General features: G+C 41.1%; 1 protein-coding gene across 4 annotated transcripts in view; it reads right to left on the reverse strand.

Moving 5' to 3' along the window:
• The window catches only part of LOC146352576 (histone-arginine methyltransferase CARM1-like), a 93,098-nt gene that overhangs the window by 23,929 nt on the left and 52,155 nt on the right, over positions 1-17,014 (reverse strand). For all 4 annotated transcript variants that reach the window (XR_014787771.1, XR_014787770.1, XM_084834408.1 and 1 more), the window contains exons 6-7: positions 4,756-4,933; positions 2,830-2,920 (exon numbers count right to left, since the gene is read on the reverse strand). Coding sequence is in view for 2 of the 4 variants with exons in the window: in XM_084834408.1 (XP_084690534.1) it covers positions 2,830-2,920; positions 4,756-4,933 (269 nt within the window). In the remaining 2 variants the exon portion in view is untranslated. The remainder of the gene's footprint in view (positions 1-2,829; positions 2,921-4,755; positions 4,934-17,014) is intronic.

Genomic DNA, 17,014 nt, shown 5'->3' on the forward strand with positions numbered 1-17,014 from the left:
TAAGCATAAACCATCGCTATGCATCAAATCCCCAACTTGCTAGTATGACTAGTTGGAATACAGAAATGGTAACACACAAAAATAACCAAAAACTGGGTACCATTCCATTGCAGCTCATCTTTGTTATTACAGGAACTAGAAATAGAAAGGATTAAGATGAAGAAAACAGTTCATGTGGGAGACAAGGTTTGCAAATCCACTAGCAAACGAAATCAGTTTCAAGTAGAATAAACAGAATAGGTAAGGTATGTGAAGGAGCAACCACATAGTGGTTTTGAAACAGATGACTGTGCATTCAACCCCACAATCTAAGTACACCTGAAAATTCATCCTGTAGTGGCCTATGTCTGTTTCTGCCAGTGTATATAGCAGCTGGCATCCAAGACCCACAGGCCGTAAGTGCCCATGGCTTCATCCCACAAAGATCTTTCATTTGCCTACTTTGCAAGCAGCAATTACTGGACCACCAAAGGCTGGGCAATCTGTACAGCCAGAGTCACCTAATGAAACAACGTACCTGCTTTCTCTAGGCACCTGGTTTGTTTACATATGTCTGTTTCAGTGAATAAGCAATGAAGTGAGAAAACAGGAGTCCCCCATTAGGTGCATGACGTGCATCCAAAAGCAGGTGTCAGTTTGAATGAACATAAAAAATATAATATACTGCATATGATTCAATGGCTTATCTTAGGCCATTGAAGCATTCAAAGAAGAAATAGCAAATGCTAGTCCTCATGTAGGATTTTAAAACCGTAAGGATTAGCACTTCATAAATCACTAACTATTTCAGCATTCTGATGAAACAAACCCACTGGAAGACAAATCAACGAGATCCTCAGGTAGAGACTGAAGAAAAATGTGCAAGATCTAAAAGGAAACCAAAATCCATTTTTGTAAAAGAGGGTTTAATTTATTTTAGAACAGCTTCTACAGATTCTTCAGGTTTCATCTATATCTGTAGCATTTTTTCATTGCAAAGGGAAGTGCAAGAAATGGGAAATGGCAAAACAGGAACTACAGGCAACCCATGTGTAGGAGGTCACCAAAAAGATCTCCACTGAGTACTACTAGTCCAAAAGCAGAACTATATGTCACTAGAGATAGAGTTTCAAGCACTGTGAGTCATCCCGTCACCCCTTCATTGTAATGTTGATTGAACACAACATTTCATACGATGTCACTGCACTGAGGGTTGCCTCCCCCCCTCCCTGCATTACATAATAGACTGGGGGAGATGATACCTTGTGGCACATTGAATTCAACTAGATATTATGGGAAGGAACATGGGCTCTGTCCCTCTTGTAATGTCTAGTTCCACATTTAGATTATGATAAGGTTGTTATTCTTTAAGACCACTTGCTTAACTCGTAGGTATCCCATAATAGAAATAAAAAGGACTGTTGTTCCACAGTGGAGAGAAGAAAGTCATCATGTGAATATGATCAAGAAGCACACTAGATTCTGTGACTATATAGCGATGTGGTCACATCCCATTCGGTCCTTAATATGAGCCAGGTTTCAGCCCTAGAACTTGAGAACTCAGCTCCAGAACCCATTTTCAATGTCGGGGCCCACCCCTGCAGCATGTGATTAAAGTAAAAGACAGCTGCCCATTAGATCAGGTCATAATAGTAAGATCAAGTCCTACTGAATCAGTGCTACCATAGGACTAAAACTTTAATATCAATACTACGTTGCTCCATTTTGAGTTTGTTGGGCTGGGGACTCAACTAGTTGGGTGCTGGATGATCCTGAGTTAACTACACTACCACTCCTACTGCCATTTGAACATGCTACCAATCCCATCCCCGACCCCTTTACTCACATCTGGCTCTCTGCTTTGAACAGGTTTACACATTACTATGGCATGTGTGGTGTAGTGGCAAGAGTGTTGGACTAGGAGCTGGGAGATCCGGGTTCTAGTCCCCACTCGGCCATGGAAGCTCACTGGGTGACTTTGGGCCAGTCACAGACTCTCAGCCCAACCCACCTCACAGGGTTGTTGTTGTGAGGATAAATTGGAGAGGAGGAGGATAATGTAAGCCGCCTTGGGTTCCCTGCAAGAGGAAAAAAGGCGGGGTATAAATGCAATAAATAAATAAATAATAGCCTTCCAATTTGCAGGTGACCATCTCATCACCAGTGTGATGAGCCACAGTAGTGAGAGCCAGTGTGGCATAGCAGTTAGAGCACTGGACTGGGACTTGGGAGATCTGGGTTCTGGCCCCCACTTGGCCATGCAGTGGGGTGACTTTGGGCCAGTCACTGACTCTCAGCCTAACCTACCACACAGGGTTGTTGTAAGGATAAAATGGAGAGAAGGAGGACCATGTACTCCACCTTGGGTTCCTTGAAAGAGGAAAGATGGTGGGATATAAATGGAAAAACAAACAAACAAACAAACAAATCACATGCCGCCATTCTTGTCCTAGACAAGTAGTGCCTGCTTGTAATGAAGAGGCCATCAAATGTAGAGCCACCACATGATGTAGGTTTTAAATGACCAGGCCATCACATGATAACTCTAATCACTGCACAAACAACATGGTTATGCCCTGAAATATGGCCTATAAATCCATAGGTATATAAATAAACAATGGCCTTATGAATCAGCCTTAAGTGTCATAGTTGCAGACCAGTGAAACAGAAATGGAGTTAGAAAATAAGAAAGCCTTTCACTCTCTTTTGATAGGTATAGTTCACCACTGTATTATGATTGCTAGAAGCAGTTTCATTTGGAGACCTCTGTTAAGTTGCTAAGCAAAAGACATTTTTCTTTCTTTCTTTTTTTTGTTTGTTTGTGAAAAAAAAAAGTGAAATAATCATTACCAAAAATTGGCTCTGGAGTAGTGTTCCATGTAGAGCTGTTCATCGGAAAAAGGAGCCAAATGAATGTCACTAAATGTTGGAAACATCATTCCTAGTGAACAAAAGATAATATACAGTAGCAAAGTTCAAATCTTCTATGTAGCCCTATTTAAACAGTTGTTGGAAATATCCATTAATCATTATCCACTCTCCATCTCAAACATTTATCCTTCATAATTCCACAGCGGATAATAATTTATACTTTAATTCCTGATCACATTTCAGTAAGTCCATCAGCAACAACAGAATACTTAAGATGGTAATTCAAAGATGCTGCAATGAGCTGATAAAGGCTTAATGTTTTTAACACATTTGGGATTAGGTATTTAAATAATTTCCTTAAATCAAAGGCAAGATTCTGTTCCAGTTCATCCACCGCAGCTGGCTGAACAGGATAACATTTCTTAACTACAATCTATAGACTCAACATATAAGTAATATGTTATCATGAACAGACTATCAACTGTTTCAATATTCACTAAAGATAATCTTCAAGGATGTCAGTATTAAAGAACTGGTAATGTTACCATGCATTTAACAAGGAAAATCAAAAGACTGCAAAGTATTTTACAGACCTTATGCCCATTTCATATACAGTGTAAAACACACAAGGCTGAGCACGTTACAGAGTTAGACTGCCACCAGAGGAAGTACATGGAACCCAGTCATCCACACTTCAGTTAAATAAGGGCTTAACCCAACAACTATGAAAATAAGTCCAGATGAATACATTTTATAAGTGAATTGGTTATAACCAGTGTACCTGGCAATGTGGAGATAAACTAGCATATGAAGGAGATGCAGGAAATCGACAGAAAATTATACATCTATTTAATGAATGTTAGCTAGGAGGACACATTCCATTTCTACAGAACACAGTTTGAGATGGGGAGAAGCATTGTCTTAAGACAATGCTGTTGTAAACCATGTATTGGTTATAGACTGAAATCCTAAAGCTCTTTACTCCAGAGTAGTCACTGAATTCAGTATTCAGAGTAAGTTGGTTCAGGATGGCAATCTCACAATTCATAGAAGTCATCATTTCAAAATTCTTTATAAACAGAAATCCTTGTTACCCAGGAAAAACCATCTCCATTGTACAGCTCAAGAAAAAAGACCAAATGTTAGCATAATCTGCCTTGCCACTAAAGTAGGATTTGACTTTTTAAGCACAGCAAATTAGAACTGCACCTTTAAAGTAAGAAACACTAACTTTTAAGGCAACAAAAATCCCAAGTTAGAAGAGCTAAGAATGGACACGCTTGAAAATTTAGGCATAAAGTGATGCTTGCTAGGTACTGAGGAAGCCTTGGCAGAAAGCGGAACACCTTGCCAGACCCTCACTGACCCACATTGCACCCAATTCCCTCTTAGTTTATGCTGTACAGTCTCATTGTTCAGAAATCAAATAATAATTATCTACACATTTCCTACAGAACACTCTAAACAAGTGTTCTATAGAGAAAACATTCCACTCCATCTTTTAAATGGGCTGTAAAATTCTTCCATTCTGTCATTCCCATAGAGCCATGTTTGTTTTACAGGGAAACCATCTTGAAGGCACCGGAGGAAGAAGGGGTCTAAGCCACCCCCTAATATTGGAAAATACAATGGTCATTTAGTTGTCCCGGGTCAGGACTTCTATCTGGCTGGGAGTCCGTATTGGTATTTGGACACAAAAGTGAGGATAGGGCTGTCGGGCACAATACATTCTCATCAACTTATTTTATTTCATTTAATTGGGCTTACTGTGGATGATAAGGCATGAAGGGAGAAGCAATTGATAATAGCTAATATGGTAGAGGGAAGCCTGCAGGATCCTATCTGGTCAATTTTTTCTGCAGATCCTCAGTTCTCTAGTCAATGGCTGGCGACATTTAGACTCACCACTTGACTTCAGCCATTTCTTCGAGTGGAGGTAACTTTCCAGCATCCTTTCATTGAATAGCATATAACCCATTGGTTCAGAAACAATAACATCTACGTTCTCAGGCAGAGAGATTTCCTCAATTTTTCCTGACAAAACGTTGATCTTATCAGAAAGGTTGTTACTTCGTACTAGAATCTGTAAAGTGAGGAAGTGGAAAAACCAAAGTGTATTAGTTTCTTATCCATAAATAATATGCAGTGGAATCAAATATGTGGATTAAGCAGAATTGTAGAAGCCTGTAACAAGAATGCTCACAGACCTCTCTATAGTAAAAGTTCCTTACCTAGCTGCTAAAAACCCCTTCCCAGCAACCCTCAGTTATCTTTATGAAGAGATTCAGATACCAGCCAGTGATATAAATGAGCATTATTATGATGTCATATTTCTGTATTCTGCATTTCAGGATCCTCCAGATAAGGCAGGATAAGAAACCTAAATAAGTAAATTAATGCATAAATAAATGCATATACAGAAAGAATGTGTAAGGAATGCACACTTATTTTAAATGTCCAATTTATGATTCAGTTATAAACGTATGTGGAAAATGTCTTTCCTTCAAGTAACCACAGGGGTGCCACCATGCAGAGTGTGTGTGGGGGAGAAGGGGGAGCTACTTGTTGGGGGGACACATGCCCACCTTTCATCTCCCTCCAGTCCCAGCTATATTGTAAATTGTCCACAGTAGTCATTTGTTATCTCTCATCAAAAGTATGCCTAGAAACAACATAACAAGCAGCTGCTGGTAAGGCTACCATTTAGAAGTTGTTTACCTACTGTAGTTCTAAATGGCCAAAGTAGATGCTTTCAACTCAGCCTTCATAAAGCACAGTTTCTAAGAGGACCGGAAATGCTATGATTGCCTGGACCAAAATAGGTAACCGATACGTACTTTCTTCTTGTTGCATTAGTGTGATGATGGGTGCACATCATTTTCTAGAATGTGTACCTGTAAAAAGCTGGGTACAATTTCTGAAATTGATTTCATAGCAGTCTGTATTGTAGCGTAGATTCTGATAGCGCTTTGTTGTTGTTGTTGTTCAGTCGTTCAGTCGTGTCCGACTCTTCGTGACCCCATGGACCATAGCACGCCAGGCCTTCCTGTCCTGCGCTCTCTCCCGGAGCATGCTCAAGTTCATATTCATTGCATCGGTGATGCTATCTAGCCATCTCATCCTCTGCCGTCCCCTTCTCCTTTTGCCTTCAGTCTTTCCCAGCATCAGGGTCTTTTCCAGGGAGTTTTCTCTTCGCATTAGGTGGCCAAAATATTGGAGCTTCAGCTTCATTATCTGTCCTTCCAATGAGCACTCAGGGTTGATTTCCTTTAGGATGGACTGATTTGACCTCCTTGCAGTCCAGGGGACTCGTAAGAGTCTTCCCCAGCACCACAGTTCGAAAGCATCAATTCTTCGGCGCTCAGCCTTCCTTATAGTCCAGCTCTCACAGCCATACATTACTACTGGGAAAACCATAGCTTTGATTAGACGGACCTTTGTCGGATGTCTCTGCTTCTTACTATGCTGTCTAGGTTGGCCAAAGCTTTCCTCCCAAGGAGCAAGCGTCTTTTAATTTCATGGCTACAGTCACCGTCTGCAGTGATCTTGGAGCCCAAGAAAGTAAAATCTGTCACTGCTTCCATTTCTTCCCCTTCTATATGCCAGGAAGTGATGGGGCCAGATGCCATGATCTTAGTTTTTTTAATGTTGAGTTTCAAACCAGCTTTTGCACTCTCCTCTTTCACCCTCAACAAGAGGCTCTTGAGATCCTCTTCGCTTTCTGCCATTAGGGTGGTATCGTCTGCATATCGGAGGTTGTTGATAATTCTCCCAGCAATCTTAATTCCGACCTGTGAGTCATCCAACCCGGCATTTCTCATGATGTACTCTGCATATAAGTTAAATAAGCAGGGTGACAATATGCAGCCTTGTCGTACTCCTTTCCCAATTTTGAACCAATCGGTTGTTCCATGTCTGGTTCTTACTGTTGCTTCTTGACCCTCGTACAGGTTTCTCAGGAGACAGGTAAGGTGGTCTGGTACTCCCATCACTTTAAGAATTTGCCACAGTTTGTTGTGATCCAGACAATCAAAGGCTTTAGCGTAGTCAATGAAGCAGAAATAGACGTTTTTCTGGAATTCTCTTGCTTTCTCCATGATGCAACGAATGTTGGCGATTTGATCTCTAGTTCCTCTGCCTCTTCGAAACCCAGCTTGTACTTCCGGTAGTTCTCGGTTCGCATACTGCTGAAGCCTAGCTTGTAGGATTTTGAGCATCACCTTGCTGGCATGTGAAATGAGTGCAATTGTGCGGTAGTTTGAACACTGTTTGGCGTTGCCCTTCTTTGGAATTGGAATGTAAACTGACCTTTTCCTGTCTTGTGGCCACTGTTGAGTGTTCCAGATTTGTTGGCATATTGAATGCAGCACTTTAACAGCATCATCTTTTAGGATTTTAAATAGCTCGGCTGGAATACTGTCATCTCCGCTAGCTTTGTTGTTACTAATGCTTCCTAAGGCCCACTTGACTTCACTCTCGAGGATGTCCGGCTCAAGTTCAGTGACCACACTATCATGTCTATCAGGGACATTCAGATCTTTCCTGTATAGTTCTTCTGCATATTCTTGCCACCTCTTCTTAATCTCATCTGCTTCTGTTAGGTCCCTGCCTTCTTTGTCCTTTATCATGCCCATCTTTGCACAAAACGTTCCCTTGAGATCTCCAATTTTCTTGAAGAGATCTCTAGTCTTTCCCATTCTGTTGTTTTCCTCGATTTCTTTGCATTGTTCATTTAAGAAGGCCTTCTTGTCTCTCCTTGCTATTCTCTGGAACTCTGCATTCAGTTGGGTATATCTTCCCCTTTCTCCCTTGCTTTTCACTTCCCTTCTTTCGTGAGCTACTTGTAAAGCCTTATCAGACAGCCACTTTGCTTTCTTGCATTTCTTTTTCTTTGGGATAGATTGAGTTGCTGCCTCCTGAACAATGTTACGGACCTCCGTCCATAGTTCCTCAGGCACTCTGTCTATCAGGTCTAATCCCTGAAATCTATTCCTCACCTCCACTGTATATTCATCAGGGATATGATTTAGGTCATACCTGAACGGTTTAGTGGTTTTCCCTACGTTCTTCAATTTCAGCTGAAATTTTGCAAGAAGCAGCTCATGATCTGAGCCACAGTCAGCTCCAGGTCTTGTTTTTACTGACTGTATGGAGCTTCTCCATCTTTGGCTGCAAAGGACATAATCAATCTGATTTCGATATTGACCATCTGGTGACGTCCATGTGTAGAGTCACCTCTTGTGCTGTTGGAAAAAAGTGTTTGCTATGATCAGCGTGTTCTCTTGGCAAAACTCTATTAGCTTTTGTCCTGCTTCATTTTGTACACCAAGGCCATGCTTGCCTGTTATCCCGGTGATTTCTTGACTTCCTACTTTAGCATTCCAATCCCCTATGATAAAGAGGACATCTTTTTTTGGTGTTAGTTCTAGAAGGTGTTGTAGGTCTTCATAGAACCAATCAACCTCAGCTTCTTCGGCCTCAGTGTTTGGGGCATAGACTTGAATTACTGTGATGTTGAATGGTTTGCGTTGGATTCGTACTGAGATCATTGTATCATTTTTAAGATTGTACCCCAGTATTGCTTTTCCTACCCTTTTGTTGACTATGAGTGCTACTCCATTTCTTCTAAGGGATTCTTGCCCACAGTAGTAGATATGATCGTCACCTGAATTAAATTCGCCCATGCCTGTCCATTTTAGTTCACTGATTCCCAAGATGTCGATGTTCAATCTTGCCATCTCATGTTTGACCACTTCCAGCTTACCTTGATTCATTGATCTGACATTCCAGGTTCCTAAACAATATTGTTCTTTACAGCATCGGATTTTCTTTTCACCACCAGACACATCCACAGCTGAGTGTCCTTTCGGGTTTGGCCCAGCCGCTTCACTCTTTCTGGCGCTACTTGGAAATACCCTCTGCTCTTCCCCAGTAGCATATTGGACACCTTCCGACCTGAGGGGCTCATCTTCCGGCGTCATCTCTTTTAGCCTTGTGATACGTTCCATGGGGTTTTCTTGGCAAGAATATGGAGTGGGTTGCCATTTCCTTCTCCAGTGGACCATATTTTGTCAGAACTCTCTGCCATGACCTGTCCGTCTTGAGTGGCCCTGCACGGCATAGCTTATGGCTTCACTGAGTTACGCAAGCCCCTTCGCCACAACAAGGCAGTGATCCATGAAGGGGCTGATAGCGCTTATACCCCCACAATTCTCTTGTGATCTGCAGATTCTGTTGCACAAGTGGTGGGTCCTGCCGATTCCCACCACTTGCGCAACAGAGATTTAGCCCTTCTCAGAGGAAGCCCTAAAACGAGCGGAAATGCTTGTTTCTCACTTGGGACGGTTTGGCGGAGCTCCCTTATGCAAGCTCCAGAAACAAGCATTTTTGCTCCTTTCCCGTTGCCCTGGAAGTTGTGCAAGCGGTGGGCACTGCTTGCAGACAGGACCTGGTAGGGCAGAAGAGAATCAGTGGAGTGTAAGCAGCCCATTGGATTCCCTCCTTGTTGTGATAGGTCCCAATACCTCTCCTGCTGCTCTTTCTCCTTTCCAGATCCATTTCATTTCAATTTTTGATTTACAAAATATACATACTGCTCTACATCCTGATAAAATAAAATTCCTGAAGGTGAACAATAAAAAGGAGAAAAAGAAGAACCAAAATACAGAATTAAAGTCTTTAAAATCAAATTATGGCTAGTCAGTCAAGGAAGGCTTGTTTAAATGTCCGGCCTCCACAGCTCCCTGGTATACCAAGGAACAGAGAGCTCCTCTACAGCTCCAGAGAGGACACTCAGGTGCAACTGAGTCAATGGCCCACTGCATCTCACTGTTCCACAGCAAGACTAGGTCCTTGGCTGGATCACCAGCTCTCTCCATGGGAAAATTCTCAAGAGCATTCAGAAAGCCATTAGATTCCATAAATCCACTGAGGCAAACCATCTGAATAAGTCTGCACCCCTGCGGAGGAATGTAATACTGCAAGTTCAAATCTCACCAGGAAATGGTCTGACCATGGAAACAGGATTACTCCCCACCCCCTACCCCAATTTTCAGACCACTCACAGCTTGGAGCAAAGAACAAATTGAGGGTATGCCCTACTTCATGTGTTGGCCCAATGATAAACCATATTTTGAAGTATGTCTACTATCAACATTGTGCTGAGCGCAAAACATTTAGTGCAATTTGAGGCAAATACACTGGCAAACCAGTGTTGTGGATGATAAGTGTGCTAGGAGGGTGCTGTACAAGTCCTGAAACTTTAAAACTGTTTGAAATTAATGAGAGCAGAAAGCGAGGACAAAAGTCAGAAGTGAAACAGGTTGTCTTAGCAATACTCTAATAATTTCACTACTATTATGAACAGCAGGGGAGGATCATAAATCTCCAGATAAAACTTTGCAGGAATAACTCTTTTTATCACTGGAATGGAGAAAGGGTGCCAGTTTGGAAATAAGCCACAGTACGCCTTGGGATCACAACTTCCCCCCTCCTTCTCCAGAGCACTCTCAAAGAGGAGACTGAAAATTTGTTGTTTTGAGCAAACCCAACAAACTGTGGTTAATATGCTTTGCTTGAAACAAGACAACTTCAAACCATGGGTTATGACACTATCTTGTTTCAACAAACCATAGTGAAGACGATTAATTACAGGGTTCAAACATAATGCTAAACCGCAGTTAATAAACAATGGAAGGAAAAACTTCCAATAACCTCCTCGCAACCATGCTGAATGGGGAGAGAGAAGTGAAGGAGCTCATTGTGGCTTGTTACCATCATGATAAACCATGGTTTATTATGATGTCCAAACCAAACCAAGGAGATGCAAGAAGATGTACTTTTACAGCACAAATTTGGGTATGTGTAATGTTCCACTCCATAGCAATGCTATGAAGTCTTCAGGGAGTGGAAACGCTGTGTGAATAAACCCTAAAATATTCAGTCTATATTTCAGTATATTACTAAACAAGTTATTCAACATTATTATCCAATGCACAGATTTGGAGATACTGCCAAGGCATTTAAAACTCCATTTACTTGCTCAAATTACACCCTGCTCAGAGGCCAAAAGCCTTCTAACACATTCCCATTCTACAACTGTTAGCAAAGACAATAAAACTGAAATGCACTGTTGAAAAGCATTTACCTCCATGCTGGTATTAATTCTAAAAAGAGTCTAAGGATCCTTTACATTTTGACAAAAAAAAAATCAACATCAAATATCAGCTATCAAAGTTTCTTTTGAACAGTAAGTTTTCCATCATGCTGACAAGTATTTTTTTTAAATCCAAAAATAACTTCATGGTTAAGGTGAGTTACAGATGAACAGGACAGGACAAAGCAGAAAACTAAATCATTTCCAGGCTCACATAGATTGTGATGGATAGCTTCTATAACAGTCTAGAGGGCATTTAAAAAAACTAAAGGAAGTTGCTTTTTACTTGTGAAAATGAAGATAATAATGCGAATGCACAACTGCGTCACTTTTAACAGTCTGGCCGTTCTACATTGTAAGAGACTTTATACTGATATAGTTCTGTGTTTCTTAATCTATATTTGCTCATTCCCAATGCAAAAGACCTTGCATCAACCCAACCCAATCCTGTCTCATAATTCCTCTAACGTTAATTTAATAAAGCAGTCACATCTGAGATCAAACTTAATTACCAGTTAACATGTCCCTCAGAGTTATTAAAAACCTTTGCCAATTAGTCTTTAATGCTCCTGCTAAAAGACTAATAGTACCTAACCTCAAAGGCAGTAGTACAGAGCAACCTAACTCAAGGGCTGCATAGAATGAGACAGAGCAAATGGTGCCACTATTCTGGGCAGGGATTATCCAAACCCCAACACCCAAAGGGATCAAGACTCAGCTGTATGCTGAAGACCAACCCCCTGCCCCCAAAGGAGACAGCTTCACCAACTGTAGGTTCCAGACACGTTTTGAGAAAACTCTTTATCACGGGAATCTCAAACTCTTAAACACTGCTCAGGATTCTCTCTCCTTTTTCTCATCCAAGAAAGACTCCTCCTGCTATCCCCCCAAGAAATTCAGTACTGAAAGCCACAGAATTTATCAAACTGTCTCTCGGACATAACAGAAAACAGACCATACCTTTAACCATCTGTCAATAGAAAAAAAAGTGTATCAGTTCTGTCTTGAGGTAAAACGTACACCAAGAAAGCCATAAAGATATTAAGTAGCTGGGGGAAGGTATTAATCATGACACCAGTTCCAAGTAAACAAACATGCCTTCATTGAGAGATATCCTTTCCCAGTAAAACAGCATGGTTGCAAACAAGTCATTGGGGTCAACAATATCCCATAATGTAAAGCGCATAACACCTATAAAAACAAGGTGCGGGTATAGTTGAACAGTGTCAGTATAGTTGATGCCACAGTTTGTTAAACATACAACTATAATATTGTTCCATTAACCTACATATAACATAATTATAATAGTTACATAAGTGTAATAAGTGCAACAATTCTGAGTAGAGAATTATTTGTATCACCAAAAAACATACAGAACTATTGTTTGAAACTTGTTTATTGTGCGCTGCCTTGGGAAAATCTTGGGTCGGATCCATACTTAAGTCATGCTTTGACTAGTCCCATTGGAATCAAATGGGACTTAAGTTAGTCATGACTAATTTGTCCCATTGATTTCAATGTGTTTGTTTACTCTAAGCATGACTAAGTATGGATCCAACCTTTTGTTTTGAAACATGGCATCAAAGTCTTTAAAATAAATAGCTAAATGCACACTGATGAAAAAGTTTTGCATTGTTATACTCCATCCAGAATCCTATAAATGCATTGTTAATTTCTCAACCACTCTCTGGCCTAGGTTTTGAGCTGCTGAAGCTGGCTGGCTATGAAGATGCCCAAGGAGAACCCTCAACAATACATTTTGCAAAGATCTTCCTGTAAACATGAGAAAGTGGTCATCTAAAGGTTCTTGACTGAGAGCTGCCATTAAGTCTGCCCACAAGCTGAAGCGAGGATGGAGGTTGAATGCAAACATTTGCAGATGAAACTCGGGTTAAAAATGAACCTGGAAGCAGAAACAGTATGTATTTTTAGCATGAACTCTGCAATTAGCTATGATGACAACAACAACAACCCAGTTTTGCTGGTCACAAGGAAGGATCTAACAGGGAAAAATTGTTAAAAAGTTAGATTTGTGAACAGGTAATGTAAATCTCTACCACTGACTCCTAATACCATTTGAAGTGTTATTAAGGGAAGTGAGGAATTTGCCTATTATAAAGCATCTGTAGACATAAAGAGTGACTAATACATTTAAACAGCATTTTGCATGGTCATTTTGACCCCCTAGCACCTTGTATTCACGGTTTTTTAATAGTCTTGGTCATTCTAATAGGGGTAGAATTGACTGCCAAAGCCATAGTAGTAAAAGCAACATTTTTTCATTAGATTTAGGAGCCTCCCCCCAACACACACACACACACACACACACACACACCACATGGCAATTCACACTTCATCAAGGTTGAGGAATACCTGGAGCATGGTGTTGCAGAAGGCTGACACAAACATTTTATGAATCTGACAGTTTGACTCCATCTGTCAACAGAGGGTTAAATTCAAAGATCTTCACAAAACAAAACTATAGAAAACTCAACACACTACTAGAATTCAAACTACATCATCACACACCACAATCACTATCTCCAGTAGTCATCCAGCTGAGCTTTTCTGAGTGGCTCGGGGCTGCTTTCATCTACCTCAGTGAAACCAATATTGGAGACCTCAGCAGCCCACTGTGACGAGTTTCTGAGACACTTTGAGGATAAAATTGTCTGCCTTCATGCTGACTTGAATGCCACGATCACTGCAGTGTCTATAGAGGTGCCCAGTGCACTGTCTTATGCTGTTTTTATGGGATCCATTTCAGTTTTTGAAGCCTGAGGATATAAACAGGCATCTGTGTGGCCTACCATGTGCTCTCTCAATCCTTGCCCACCATGTTTCCTTCAAGTTAGCCATATGGGGTTGGATGGATGGATTGGGGGAGTGGTGAATGCATCATTGTGTGATGGGATGATCCCCGTAGCCTTGAAGGAGGTGGTGGTGCGCCCACTCCTAAAAAAAAACACCCATCCTTCGATCCAGAGATTTATACTAACTAACATCCAGTCACACATATTTCCTTTCTGGGAAAGGTGCTTGAGAGAGCTGTGGCAACTCAGCTGCAAGTGCTTCTGGAAGAAACTGATGATCTTGATGCATTCCAGTCTGGGTTCAGATCCAATTTTGGGATGGAATCAGCTTTGATTGTCCTGATGGACCAAGGTTGGATGCAACCTTCTTCAGGAGAGGGACACAGGGAGTGTGACCCTGTTACTTCTTCTCAATCTCTCAGTGACTTTGACCATGATATCCTCCTGAACTGCCTCTGTGAGTTGCAACTTGGAGGCACTGTTTTACAGTGGTTCAAAGGATTGGTTCAAGGGAATAACACAAGGTCACTGTGCCTCAGCCCTTTGGCAGTTGAACTGCAGGGTGCCACAGGGCACTATTTTGTCCCCGGTGTTCTTTAACATCTATATGAAGCCATTCGGAGTGGTCATTAGAAGATTTGGGGCAAGGTATGATCAGTATGGTGATGACACCAAGCTGTAAGGTGATGACACCCATCTCAGTCAGGAGAGGCTGCCCACATTCTGAACCAGTTTCTGGATGCAGTCATGGGCTGGATGAGGGCTAATGCATTGAAACTGAATCCTGACAAGACAGAGTCCCTATGGGTGGGTGGTTCCCAGGTCTGGGAATTGGCCTGTTTACCTGTTATGGATGGAGTTGCATTCCCTTTGAAGGAATAGGTCCATAGTTTGGGGATGCTTCAAAATCCATCTTTGTCATTGGAAGCCCAAGTGACCTCAGTAGCTTGGAGCACCCATGGCTCTATGTGGGCTGCCCTTGTGCCTGGTTTGGAAGCTGCACCTAATACAGAATGCAACAACTAGAGTGCTCAGGGAGGCACCCAGCCATATACACATCACAGCTGTGTTAAAATAACTGCACTGGCTGCCTATTAGCTATTGAGCCATGTTCAAGGATCTGTTGTTAACATACAATGTCCTAAATAACTTGGGACCAGGGTACCTAGCAACCCACCTTCCTCTATATACACCCAGCTATCCATTAACATCTTAGTGGAAGGCCTTGCTGGTCGTTCCATGACCAATAGAATGTTGTCCTCCAACATCTAGACAGCAGGCCTTCTCAGTATTGACACCTAGCCACCGGAACTTCCTCTCCCATGCTCTTTTGGGAGGCAGAAAATGTAGTGAATTTTAAACATGAAAACGTACCTGTTTATGCGAACTTTCACTGGCTTGTAATTGATATCATGATGCTGCACCATTTGTTTTCTATTGTTGTTGTTTTTTAAATTGTTTTAATTGTTTCTGCTATTTATTTTTGTTGTACCTCTAATTGTGTACTGAGTATTTTAATGGTGATTTTTAATCTTTTAGAATAAAAGTTACTTAAAGATTTTATTATATCAAGTGGTATATTAATAAATAAACAAACAAATAAATAAAATGATCATAGAGTGAGACAGAGTTTGCAACTTAATATGTAAGCATCTCCATGTGGAATGTATAATTACATGTGAATTATATCTGAATGTATAATTACATCCTATAATTCTGTATGAACTCTGCAGCTATGATTTAATTCATTCTGCAGTTCAGGGCCATTTCACCTCTATACCTTGTTATATTTTATTGATGAGTGAAACAAGATGGATAAGCATTACACCACATTTAATTAGTATTGAAGCTATTTGATCACATGCCTGACTTTAATTAAGTAAGCAGTTCAACAGGCTTGAGTTCAAAATGCTTATGGTTTTAAAGATTATGCTCCTACTCAAGTAACTTGCTGAATTAGAGCTACAGTGTTACCATTTGCTTAGGATGAGAGAATGAACAGAAAAATCTCATCAGATGGTGAAATATAGAGGTTAGAAAAACACTGCTGTTTTAAATAGTACTTTAAACCGAAGTACTGATTAAATAGTACTTCGGTTATTTAATCTGGCACCCATATTGCAATGCATTTTAAAATAGTTAATACTATGATTGCCAGATGGCCCACCCAAGTTCTGCAATATTTCACTTACCCCTTTCCACTCCTCTTTCTCTCCAGATATTGCTCAATATGGAATTCGGCTTCTTTTCACCAATATACAATTGATAATTTTAATGGAATTACAACTAAACTTGAAGAAAGATGTTTCCCACCATCTTGAAGGTGGTGGCTTATCCTAAATAGGGAGATCCTGAGCATCTAGTAATTTTTATCTGTTCTCTTTCAGCCAGAGAGCCTCATTGCAGTGAGGGCCAACATCATTGGGCAATATGAGGTCCTGTTCACAGCAAGGACTTGAGGCAAGCCAGGTTCAGAGGATTCTGACCAAGCAGAAGTCAGGTTTTCCAGAGAGACAGGAAACAGAGCAGCACCATGGAGAGTTCCAAGTGAAGCTGGGGCTGGAGGCCACATAAGCTTTCCTGTATGTTGCTCCAGCAAGCAGTAGATCATGAATGAGCCTGAAATACGGTTTTCGCTTCTTTTAGGCTGGTTAGTTCTGCCTACATTATGATGGAGGCCTTCTCTCTTAAAGGGGCCAGGTCTGTTTTGGCTGTGGCAACACGGAAGTGGCTGTGGTGTGGTTGTTATCTTAATACCTGGAATCCTCAGAATCTGAGGGTGGCAGTACAATCTTCTCTAGACACAGAGGAGCTGATCTCTGAGGCCTTCCTGGGGAACTAGGTTCTAACAAGATGGAAACTTCATTGTGTTGTTCTGTAGCCAAGCGCTCTCTCTATTCTGATAACTCAGGGCCTCAACCTTGAAGGATGAAGGGTCGGGGACTTGGACCATGACACCATTATCCTGTACAATGTTTCTACAGCATTTCTTTGTCCACTGGAAAGCAAGAATTTACAATTTCTAAACAGGACATTGACTGGCTATAGTACAGTGTAATGTAAAATCTCTCAGCTGCCAATCTCTATTTTCTATCATTGTTCTACTCCTCCTAGATGGTTTGCTAAATGAACATATTGCAAATGAAAATGCAAGTAGATGCATTTCAAACTGCTATTTCATTACTTTTTACTTGTA

Source organism: Heloderma suspectum, chromosome 2, assembly GCF_057233095.1.
Source record: "Heloderma suspectum isolate Gila_16-S chromosome 2, 16-S_ref, whole genome shotgun sequence".
NCBI lineage: Eukaryota > Metazoa > Chordata > Lepidosauria > Squamata > Helodermatidae > Heloderma > Heloderma suspectum.